The following is a 12,777-nucleotide window of genomic DNA, read 5'->3' on the forward strand; positions in this document are numbered from 1 at the left end:
ATTTGTTAACAACAAAGTGTCTTGGGAAATACTGCAGCATCTGAATTTTGGGGTCAGGCTGTCAAGAAGGAAGCCTACTGAGAAGAGGACTTGTAGAAGACCTCGAAGGCAGAATCCTAGGAGGTGGGAGCCTGGAGGGTATGTGGGCTGTCTGGATCAGGTCAGTGCTATAAGGGCTACAAAATCCTAAGACTGGAAAAAGATTACCAAATCAAGAGTCCCTGTGGGAGACTAGAAAGGTCCTTAAGCCTAAAGAGGGTACAGTGAATTCTGTAATAAACTGAAATAATAATTACACCTTGGGAAAAGAGCTAGAATGCTTGATTTTGTATAACATCTCTTGGAAATAATATTTTGACGGTGTGCTGGATATGGCTTACAGGCTAAAGGCAAACCAAGGCAGTGGTAGGTGGTAGTAGTGTGCCAGACTAATTAAGATATTGTACAGGAACTTTGCTCTAAGAACTAATGTGTTCAAGTTGCAAAACATCACAGTACCACTTGCATCCTGTTTGCCCACAGAAAACTGCATTTAGCCATGGCATCTTATGCTGGTATACTGCAATGGTCTTTTTCTCTTCTACATGAACTCTACTTAGTGTTCAGGTCTGGTAATCCAAAGATTCTTGCTCAGAAGGCAAATCCTGTTATGCTTGAAGAGTCCTCCAGAACCTGGTTGTCCTTTAAAGCAGATATTTGCACTCATTTTTCTCTGTTCTTTTCAATTTTTTCTTGCATCATTCCTTCTTATATACTATGGCTTGGATATAACTGACTTTCCATTACGCTGAAGCTCTCTCTCACTGTCTGAATGCTCTCACATTTGAATAAAAGGTTAGTCAAAATTAACTTTCTTTTAATAGACTTGATTTAGGAGAGCTTTTATACCAGCACTGGTAGAAGGCAGCTAAAAGGCTATTTATGGAGGCATATAGTGATGTACTAATTTCTTAAAATGAAGCAGAATTTATAAGCTTAACATATTCTTTTAGATGAAATTAAACTTCACCAAAATTTCATTCAAGGATTCTTTAAAATGGAAGCTTTTTAAAAAATAAACTCTTTTTAAGGAAGCAGCAAGTAAAAAACCCCACTGTTTTAAAAAACTCACTGGTCTTAATGTCTTGCCTACATTTGTCAGCTAACTTCTGATGGTTTACTAAAATGTCTCTGGAGATGCTTCACAGAAAAGGAAACAAACAGAAGCAAACTATACTCGTTTCTCAAAATGGCATTATAGAAAGGAAGGAAGGCTTTTTGCTTGTTTGTTTAAAATGCAAAGTAGAATAACTACCAGAAGGGGTTTTCATATTTTCTAGGGGTCATCTCTGAAAATTATTTCTTCACTGCAATTTAAGACCTGCATATTGCTGTCATAAGTGATGCAGTGTGTGTAGAATCACCCATGTTTTACTGGTAATGTGCAGCCTGGACAACTGAATAGCTCAAAAATGAAGGAAGATTTATATTCTGTATTCTAACCATAGGCCATTAGTGTGTGACAACCTTCCAAACTGAAATGCTTCAATGGATCTAATTTTCTTCATGAGCACTCAATGATAAAGCAACATGTATGTCATAATACCCCTTATCTCACTTTTTGGTGTGCCTTTTTGCAGTATTTCATGGTTATTGTTGGAAGATCTCAAACAGTATGTTATTATTTATGAGAAAGATTGAGAAAGTGTGTATTTTTATTTTGTTGTTTGCTGTTGTAGTGGACTTTTCTATGTTGTTCTTGTCCTATTGCTCCTTTAGTCAGCTTCATAAAATAATAAATATTCTGAAGAATCTAGCATAGAGCTTTCTTCAAAACCACCAGCGTTCAGATTTTTTTTGGATGCCTCATTGGTACTGCATGCAGTTTTATAGATAAATGCATGCATTTAATAACTAAAATGAAAATTCAGATTTACTTTTAGATTATTCTGGTAGGAATCTGTTGCTTTACATACCAGACTACGTATTTTGTACATGTCACATAGTCATGTAAATGAGGAACATTGATTTTAATACTAGAGATCATAGAAAACATTTGGTAGAGAAAAGCTTCTTTTACTTGAAGGAGGTGGTATGGTGCACAGTAATGCAATCATCAGGAAAGCAGTCATATGTAGATTCTTGGAAGGGGCTGAACTGAACATCATGGCTTATATCCAACTTCTGAAAAACTTCAGAAAATTCAATACCAAACATATTAATCAAGAATCAAGGTGTTATTCTGCTACCTTCTTCAACACACGTTAATAGATCACAGTAGCAGATGTGAAATTCTCCCCATAAATCCACTAACGTATGTCTAATGTAGTCATCTTCCTTTTTCACATGATTTCTGGTTATTTGGGGGCTTGTGTGAAACAAAATTGTAAAATTCCTATTTTTCATGGCTTGTAATGGACAACATCCTAACTGAAGGAATTGTTTCATCCCTCATCAGAAATGCAGAAGAATGGAAACAGAAATTTGGAATGATTTCTTATTCAAAACAATTACTGTCCCCGTATTATTATTAAAGCCATAGTCAGGAATGTTGCATCTTGTACAGTCTTTATACATCTTGTATCTGTTCTTGTATCTAATAGATCTGTTTCTAGAATAATCAATTCAACATCCTTTACTACAATTATAGCCACTTCTTAAAAATATTACCTTGATCAGATGACAGTTTGCCTTTCTACTTGGCAGATACTGTCAATAAAAATAATATCGGTAAAAATCTGAACGGAGAGGGGAAATGGTGCTGCATTTCATTTAAATTAATCTTGCAAACAGAAATTGTTAAGATCAGAGGAAAGACTGCATCCTTGTCAAGGAGGTTTAGAAAACAGTACTTATAAAAAACATACCCAGAAAGGCAAATGTGGAAGACAAGCTACTAATTAACAAGGTATTGCTGTTTATTATTAAAGACCTTGTGTATTTTAAATTTTTTTTTATTGTAAAAGTACCTGGGATGATGATAGCAGCCAGATCCAGTCCTGTTCTCTTCTTGTGTACTTTTCCTACAGACTTTGAGACTTCACTTGTATCATTAATAAAACCCCAAACAAACACATTTTAAAAATGGAATAATGAATGTGAAACATTGGTACCTACCCTACTGGTCTTTGGCACCATAAATTAGAGTACAGCTCCCTCACCCAGTGTGAAGATGGAGGAAGATGCCTGAAGCTGCCACTGTTTCTTCTCAGATGCATCAAATTTGTAATGGATAAGTGAGATTGTGCAGCTACCTTTACAGGACTCCTCCTCATTTTGTTAAAAATACGCTATGTGAACTAGGTCAGAGTGCTTTGGTCCCCTCAATATGCAGATGAGGTGACCCAGCTCTTCATTGTCAAGAGACTCTTAATGACAGTGTATTTGTTAACACAGCAGTTGAAGAAAATGTAGCTGACTCAAACTCATTCCCAAAATAAGAGGGGAGAGCTTGAAGTAGAACAAGGAAGAACCTGGCAGAAATTATGTAAATGGTGACTTTTTCCCCTATGCTGCAAAAGCCCATTAACAAGATATGAGTTAAACACTTAATATTTGCTGTCCTTTTTGAAATCAAGTCTTTGCTTCTAACATTTCAACAGCAATCAATGGGTAAAAGTGTTGACTTTCATTGAAGTAGTGTGCCAGCACCTTTGCTTGGCTCACTGAATCGGTACTCTTCCAAACAGTTCACCAACTTCAGCACATTTCCGTTATGTTCTTGAACTGATCTTAAATGGTACCTGGATACTACAAAAGGTGCAGCAGCGTGCAGCAGCTCAGCATCTCAGTGGCACAGACTTGTAGGAATGCATAGGTTAGTACTTTCTCTCCTGTGTTGGATCCCAATCTAATTCTGACTACAGGTCCCCATTTTGGAAGATCTGGATTTAATAAAATGAGGTACACCAAAGTGTCCAGAAGTTTTTGCATCAACAGTGATCCACAAAGTTGATCAGATGGTACTGTATGTAATATGTGTGTGACACCCTTCCTTCTTCACTTTCAGTTGTTTCCCGTTAATCAAATTCTGACATTGTAATGGCTTTGTCTTGCAAGCTAACTTCCAGGACATGTCTGTGAGAAGATGAATAGCTTTGGCAGAGAAAAAGCAGTCAAGTTCTTCTCTAGATGAAAAAATTCACTCTTTGGGAGATCAGTTAGGGATGAATTATGTATTATGCTTCTGGGCCAACTTTTTAAACACTATGCTGAAAAAATCTGCACTTGAATGTTTGTTTTATCTTTTGTTTAATTTTAGACCATAAGATCAGTCCTTGAGGACTGTTGGCTGGCAAGAAGATATTTTTGGCTTGGGCGATTACTCATGCTACTCGTAGACATTACAGGAAAAGTCCTGGATTATGCTAGATGCATTTACTTTAACTATTAAAAAAAAAAACCCCCAACCCCAACCTCTAAAGCATCATACTTTTGCATAAGTCCTTATCTACCTCCAATGCAGTTATTCTTTTGGAGTGTCATGTAAGTGATTTGTATGCCATATTTAATGTAATAATACCACTGGGTTCTTAGAACCCATAAACCCGAGAGTTAGAAATAATACCTCTGTAAAGTTAAGTATACAAGTACAATACTAGTTTTCATAGATTCAAAAAATTGTGTAGGTTGGAAGGGAGGTCACATAGTTTTGCTCAGAGCAGGTCCAATTATAGCAAAGTGTTCAGCACCTCTGCCAGTTGACTTTGAACATCTCTGGGGATGGAGATTCTGCAACCTCTTCAAGTACCTCCCCCAGTAGTTGACCACTCATGGTTTTAAAATAAAAAAGTTTCCTTAAATCTAGTTGGAGTTTTCCATTTTCCAGCTTATGTCGTATCTCATTACTGTGCATCCTCAAGAAGAGTCCATTTCTGTCTTTGAAGACTCTCACTTTAGCCTTCTCATGAGACTGAACAAACCAGCTCCCTTACCTGTTTCTTGTTATGGGTGTTCCAGCCAGTTAGCCACCCTAGTGGGCCTTGAATGTACAAAATCCAGGATGTCTTTGTGTCTTGTACTGGGGAGCCCAAGGCCACTCCAGATGTGGTCTCACAAGTGCCAGATGGAGCAGAAGAATCACAGCCCTTGACACACTGGCTGCAGTCTTGTGAATACAGCCCAGGATGTGGTTGGCTGCCTTTAATGTAAGGGCATGCTGGCTTTTGTTCATCTTGCTGTCCTCCAGGACACCTATGTCTTTTTTTCCACAAAACTGCTTTCTAGCCAGCCAGTGCCCACCCTGTATTGCTGCACAGGGTTATTCCAGTCCGCATGTAGGATGTTGCATTTTCTTTCCTGCACTGATCTTCATCGGGTTCCGTTTGTCCAGCCTGTCTAGACCCTAACTTCTGGCCTAGTGACCACTCTTCCCATGTTGTCCACAAACATGCTGAGAATGTATTTGGTTCTATCAGTGTTATTGGTAATAAAGATGTTAAACAGTATTGATGCCAGTAGGAATCCTGAAGGAAACGGCAAAGTTTGAACTGCCGATACCTCAGCAGTTGTTTAAAAGGTGCAATTTTGGACTTAGGCTGTGTTTAAAAAGGCTGTCCTATCTGCCCTGTAAGTTAGTTCACTGGAGTTACCTTGGACCAAAGTGGGGACCAGTAGTTTCTTCTCAGAAAAAAACATGAAGGTGAAGCTCAGACTAGTACAGGTCATGCCTGGAAACAGCAAAACTGCAGCTGCTCAGCCATGGAGGCCAACAAGAGTCCAAAGCGTGTGCACAGCAACTGGCTGAAAAGGATGCTAAGTCAGTGGAAGATATGCATACTCTGCCAAAACAGTTTAGCTACTTTCCTCACCACCTGGTCATTACTTCAGTCAGCTGCAGGTTGAACTAACTTGTTCTTTCTCCAGTTTCTGCTTGAGATGCCATCTATCTGTATTTCTTAAAATAGGATAAAAATGATGTAAAACTGAGTTGATTAAACATGTCCAGAATATTTTATACTGTCCTTCAGTGATAATTACTTGAGAACACACGGATGAGAATAAAAGGAGGAAGAGTGTAGTCATCTTGTGCTCTTCAACTAAAGTGTTACTGTCAGAAAAACATCCTCTGGGATTTCTCTGAGGACAAAAAAATCACAAAAGGATGATCCTAATTACTCTGATTACAGTCATGAGTCAGTAACTTGTGATCAGTGGTGTTACCAGTGGACTAGAGGACAAATGTGGTCACTGTCAGCTGCCTATTTTTTGTTTCGTTTGTTGTCCAGCCGCTCTATAGTGTCAGTATGATGGCTTGCCCCTTTCTACTTCAAGTTAACATTCACTGCCACCAAGTGAAGGTCAAAACCTCTTCACTTAGAGGTGACTGTTCACTAATTAATATTTAGAATCATCTTTCAAGTGAACAAATATTTGCACTGTGAAAAGCACTGTGTAACTGTAGTAGGTATATTGGAAGTTCCTTAAACTGATCTGTTCCCTCTCTGTGGCTTTTTGAAAAAAACACAGCTGAAATATGTTGATTATGTGGTGCAAAGCAAATTTATGTAGTTGTCTATGTTGTGCTGTTATGTTGTTTAAGCAGCTGTCTTTATTCTGCAGGTCTTGAGCATTTTGATAGAAATACATTCTATTTAAAATACATATTCAACACTTTGTAAAACAAACAAACAAACAAACAAACAAAACCCAACACCCAACCCCCCCCAAAAAACCCACAAACCCAAAAAAACCCCACACTAATATCACTGCCAGATGACAATTCTTCTGTAGTTGTGTATCCCTCATTGAGGTTTTCTCCTTTCTACTCATGGTAGTCTCTCTTTTCATGTCTCCTATGGCCTTAACCTCGCATAAACCATCCAATTTCTCACTCAGTATTTATCAAGTCCTAAATTGCTGTGTACCCTATCTGGATTATGCCAAGATAGCTGGTCTTGAGTGGTGTCCTCCGATTGATTGGCCAGCTGATGAACCAGAACAGACCACGTCAAACTCAACTTAGAGAATTTAAGTGGTACTTTTTAGGAACTTGGTATATTGAAGATGCCTGTTCAGTGTAGGTTTGATTAGTCAGGTTCTTGAATTATTATAGGGGAAATTGATAGTCATAGCCAGGAGTTACCTAAAGAATAGCAGTAATACTTTTCACAGTAGAACTGAGGAAGTTGACTAACTAGGTATATTTTTGTCAGGAATCTTACCCCTGTAAAATATATAAATTTTAGTATTAGAAATGCAAAAAAACACTGAGATAGCTTTTAGCTAAAATACATAGATGCAAGGAAGTATCAATTTCCTGAGTTGTTTAATAAACAATACAAATAGTGGACTATAAGAGAATTTATTTTTAGAATGACACCATGTTGTGTATATCAGTTGCATCAGTCCTAACTGTTCTTTAACATCACCTTTTTATAATAGCAGGGGTTTTCATATATTCAGTGTAATGTTTATTCTGTTTGTGCTATTTAAGCAGTGTTCAATATCTTAAGCTTTAAGTTCTGATTACTTTTCCAAAAGATTCCTTCTGTATTCCAGCCAGGAAAAGGTTGTCTGAGCTCGTTTTGTCGTCTGGTGTGGTCTGCTTATGTTTGCCAGAGAAAGTTGCCTTCTTGTTAGACAGCTGGCATGGAGTGATATGGAGAGGAAGAAGAAGAAGGTTGATCAAGGAGCCAAATTTGTGCTTTTGATTAATATTCAGTTGTTGGATTTAGTGGTTTGATTAGCGTTCAGTTGTTTATTTTTATACGGTTCCCTAGTTCTTGGTCAGCTGTTGGTTATCGAAAGAGGTTTACTCAAAATCTGTAAGCTGAAAGGGGTACTATAAATTATTCCTGCACACAGAACTGGGATAACCTAGATCAGGGGTTCTCAACCTTTCCTTCATCACAGGCCCCCTTTAAATACTTTTTGTGGTCGTGGACCACCAAGATTTAATTCACGATTTAAAGCACCAGACTGCATCAAATATTTATTTCAGTTTTCTCATGAAGGGTCTTCAAATTTGGAGAGAAGGGGAAATAAGTTAATCTGTTAATGCACACACTCATAATATCTTTGTTGCAATGATTCCATATGAATTTAAAATATAAACAATCAACACTTTTCTTGCTTAAATGGCTTAGGTTTTGGTATTTTAACCTGCTAATTATGAATTTGATGCCAATTTTTATATTAAAATTTGATGAAAAGTTTTTACAATTCTTCTCACCTTCCCCCCTTGTTTCTATTCAGTTGCCATATTTTTTTGTTTACCAGTCCAAGGGCCACCACGTGGAGGAACAGATTTAAGCCCCCTTGTGGCCTTAAAGAGGACTGTTGGGTTACAAAAATATCTTTAAGAAAATATTTAAGTGGGTCCCACCAACCATACTAGTACTGAATATACTAGATTGTTGGGGCAGGCGTTGGGGGGGGTGCAGGGCTTGAGTACGAGAGGAGCATTGAGGGGGGGAGGCTGTGGGAAAAGGAGGCACAGTGCTTGCCGTGGGCCAGACCAAATGTTTCTGGGCTGGACATTCCCCACCCCTGCTTTAAGCCTTTGCAGACCCCCTGTGATGACATCGTGGCCCCCCAGGGGTCCACAGACCACAGATTAAAAACCACTGACCTAGATCATTACAGACTTTTTCTGCAGAGGAAACTAATACCCTTTTACCCTTTTGTGTCTCTTTTATTCTTCTGTCACCACATAAACTTCAGGAAAATGCAAGTTCATTGTGGAATGAAAAGTCCAAAGTCTGAAGATACCTGTACAGGGGTGAAATGAAGGCTTGCATCTCAGTTTGCCTGTAGCTTTCCTTATTTGGCAAGAACCTTATTTCATTTCATTTAATGTTTTAGGCTTTTTAAATGGTAAACCAAATCCACCCATTTCTCTCTCCAGGTCTCCTGCAAGCGCAGAATCTCTTAACGCAACTACCTCAGCAAAGCCAAGCCAACCTCCTGCAGTCTCAGCCAAGCATCACCCTTGCCTCGCAGGTCAGGTTTATTTCTAGAGTTCATGAGTTGCTTTGAGAGAATTTAAACTGTTGCAAGTGAATGGGCTGTTTATATTAGTTCCTAGAGTAGGTATTGTAGCTGCAACAGTGAGTTTGTCTTTCTAGATAGATTCAGTGTAGAGCTGAAGTATCAGTAACGTCATTTTTGTAGTTTCCACCCTAATGTGCCTCTTTTAATGCATTTAATGTTCTAAATTTTTATTTTTAGCTGAAAATTTCCATGATTGGTCATTTGATTTCTTGTAAGGCTTTCTTGGACAATCTGCAGATTTGTGAAATTCAGAGGAGCAAGATGTGGGCTATCTAAAAAGTTCAAAAAGAGGATTACTGACAAGTATCTTTAGAAAAAGATTGCAGTGGTAATCTGTATTTATTGTAGCCTAGTTGTTTTGCTATTATTGCTACCTCATTGCCAGTCTTACTAGTTACTTTCTGTGAAAGCAAAGAGATTGTTAGAAATGCATAATATTCTGTTAGATATATCTTAAAATATTAAAGCACTATGATTAAGCTTTTAGACTGTAAGAAAAACAATATTAAGGTTGCACGTGCTTGCAAATTTAGTTTTGCTTCACTCTGGGTTTTACTGTGCAGTTTAGTTACGTGACTGCGTGCTGTTTCTCTAAGGCCATGTAATCATACAGTATCTTCCTGCCAGCTTGGTTAATTGTAAGAATTTTTTAGTCTGTAATAAGATTCCTGAGTCTGTCAGAGCCTTAGAAACTACATTTTCTATTATACTACCTATAGTATTTTTCATGCACCATGTGGAAAATGGAATTCGTCTCTGTAGTTCTTACCTCAGTTAGCAGCATGACTCCCTACTAAAGATTATACATGGATTTAAAAAATGTATCAAAAGTACAGAGAGAAAATAAATTGTATAAAGAGGATGAAGTCAGAAAAGTCATATTGCAGTAATTATGCACTATAAATAAAAAAAATATTAAAAACTGTTGTAGTGTAACATATATATCTGCAGGCCTAGAAAGATCATACATGATCACATTATTTCTCAAGTAATGGAATTACAGATCCTGACCTCCCTCTACCATCTGCTGTGCACTGCAAAATACTGCACTAACCCAGAAGAAAAAAAACCATAAGGAGCTACGTAAAGATTCAACTATATGTAGGCCATTTCTTTTAGGACAGCTGTTTCTGGACCTTTGCATAGAGTACTACTTGCATACAGTACTACTTTGCATAGTACCATAGTATTGTGTAGACTTGAGGCTGTTCTTACTTGCCCTGAAGGAATCTGTAGTTTCAGAACTGGCCATAGGACATAAAAGCATGAAGTCACCTTTACTTAAGAGCCTCAGCTGAACTGCATAGAACTGAATTGGAGTAAACTGTTTGTCTCTGCATCTCAGTTTATCTGTGGCATGTAAGAAGGTAGAGTTACGCACTGAAAACGTGTTTCCAGTGTTACTGTTGCATATAAAACCTGAACTGTGCAATACCAGATTTTAATATATTTTGTTCACCTGAGAATATTTTCCATGATGCTCAGGTTTTTTTCAGATTTTTATTATTGCTGCATAGCAAATGCTCTAGTCTGCCAATATTCAGGAATAGTGAATCTTGTGTGGACTTCCTAGAAAATTAGCCTTTTATACAGAAGAAAAATGTGACCTAAAAGAAATTATTTTCTACAGGTTGCCTTTGCTTAATTTCTGTTATCACCAGTACATTCATTATTACTGTTGCAAGTATCAACAGAACAGTTAAGAGGTAGATCTAGTTTTTTCTTGCTGCAAGAGTTGAGTCAGTCACAAGAGATGGCATCAGAGGAAACTTGCCATGTTTGCTGCACCTGTATGTGCTCACTGTTCCAAGATTAAATAGGAGACTTGAAACTTTTGGGCTGATGACAATCTGCCACCTCACACAAGCTGTAAATTCAATTTTAAAATTATTAAAAGGGGATGAATGCCAAGCTGTCTATAAATAATAGAACTGTATCAAGTAAGAGTGTTCAACCTTTCTTTGAGCAGCTTCTGTAGCAAGTGAAGGTTGTTGGTTATCTGCTGCATTGAACATCTCTTTCTTTTCTTTAATTGGTTCTGACAGTCTTTAAAAGGCTGTCATACTAATACAGTTTTCTGGATTGTGATTGCTTGTTCTTGAGAGGAATGTAAATAAATTGAAGGAACTTTCAGGTTGCTGGAAATGTCAAATTCGTTGATCTTTCTCTCAGAAATCTCACATATCTTTTTTGAATTTAATTCTTGCTGATTATTATTTAAGTCTGATTGTCATCTTTTCCTTGCTCTCTATCTTAATAGCCAGCAACCCCAACACGCACAATAGCAGCGACCCCCATTCAGCCACTTCCACAGAGCCAGTCAACACCAAAGCGAATTGACACTCCCAGCTTGGAGGAGCCCAGTGACCTTGAGGAGCTTGAGCAGTTTGCCAAGACTTTCAAACAAAGACGGATCAAACTTGGATTCACTCAGGTGAGACTACGTACCTTAGTGCCTGCCAGTGTGGAATCTGAGGTCTCATCTTTCAAGTCTAGAGGGAGACTACAATTCCACCTTTTCCTAGGAGAACCTTCTTAAATAGGGTTATGCTCTGGCCTTTATGTAGGGAATTTCTAAGAAATAACAGAAAAAGCCATACATCCATCTTACTTCCCTGTTGGTTTTAAAGCATAGCCATTTTCCCAGCAGGTACATGCATTTACTAGCTCCAGATGTCATTGCATGTGCACTATTCATTCTATACGATGTAAAATGAATGGGACAAAGCACTTTAAAGCTGCCTTCAGAAGTACAAAGTTCCAAAAATCATACAGCACAATTAACTGCTCTGTGTGTTTAAAAAGTATATCACAACTGTGGAGTTGCTTTGGATGTCAAAGGGTTTTTATCTCTCAAGTGTATTTTCCTATTAAACATCAATGATTTCTGTATTTAGTGCTTTTGCTAAGGTTCCTAAACAAAACCTGAAACGACTGTCACCTTTGAAGTTCTCTTCTTACAGAGGTGAACTGGAGTTGTGGTTTGTTTTGTTTTGCTTAAAAGCTCAGAAATACCCATAGAGCAGAAGAAAAGTAATGTTGAACATAGTAAAAATGGTTGAACAAGGAGTACGATTAAAAGTATAAAGTGCATTTATATATTCGGTTATTCTGTTGAAGGGAAATGCTGCTTGGATCCAAGAGTCCTTATTAATATCAAAATGCACTTTTTTCCTCACAAAATTAACATATTCATCCAGGTAAACAATTATTTTTGGCAGGAGTCTGTGGTAAGCATAGGTGTGTTTTTGCTGGAAGAAATAGCATGCAAAAATCAAAGTAGGTATTTAAAAGCCTGAGCTCAGAGCAGTCAATCCAACCTATGTGATTTGTTCCCTCTGTGGAATAAGTAAATCTACTCTAGCTGAAAGTATGTGCTGAAGTCAGATTTATTTTTCTGGCAAAGGTCTAAATGTTTGAAAAATCAGGGTTCATAATGAAAGTTCTTGGCAGCATCTTAATTATAACTCAAGAACAGAATGTTCTTAGTAAAATTAAGTGCATTTTGCTGGCGTGTGTGCCTCCTTCCCTTCCTTCTTTCCACTAGAGGGAGGCACAGAAATGCAAGTGATGGACACACACAAAAGCTAGAATAGAGCAGAACAGAATAGAGGAAAATAGAATAGCTTCCCTATAGCCTGATTGAGGAAGTTCATGTAGCTCTTTAGTTATTATGTTTAATCTGCCCTGCTGTGAGATGATTATAAAGGCTCAACTGGACTTTTTAAGTTATGGGTTAACCCTTCTTTATTGACTCTGTTGGGAATTTTCATGGTGAGCAAAAATGAACACAACTGCTCAGGC

General features: G+C 37.8%; 1 protein-coding gene across 8 annotated transcripts in view; it reads left to right on the top strand.

The window, feature by feature from the left end:
* POU2F1 (POU class 2 homeobox 1) overlaps positions 1-12,777 on the top strand; it is a 91,980-nt gene that overhangs the window by 57,631 nt on the left and 21,572 nt on the right. For all 8 annotated transcript variants that reach the window (XR_003397812.1, XM_026842957.1, XM_026842974.1 and 5 more), the window contains 2 exons: positions 8,828-8,922; positions 11,234-11,407. Coding sequence is in view for 7 of the 8 variants with exons in the window: in XM_026842957.1 (XP_026698758.1) it covers positions 8,828-8,922; positions 11,234-11,407 (269 nt within the window). In the remaining variant the exon portion in view is untranslated. The remainder of the gene's footprint in view (positions 1-8,827; positions 8,923-11,233; positions 11,408-12,777) is intronic.

The sequence above is a fragment of the Athene cunicularia genome (assembly GCF_003259725.1).
Source record: "Athene cunicularia isolate RWA chromosome 1 unlocalized genomic scaffold, athCun1 chr1_part1, whole genome shotgun sequence".
Classification (NCBI taxonomy): domain Eukaryota; kingdom Metazoa; phylum Chordata; class Aves; order Strigiformes; family Strigidae; genus Athene; species Athene cunicularia.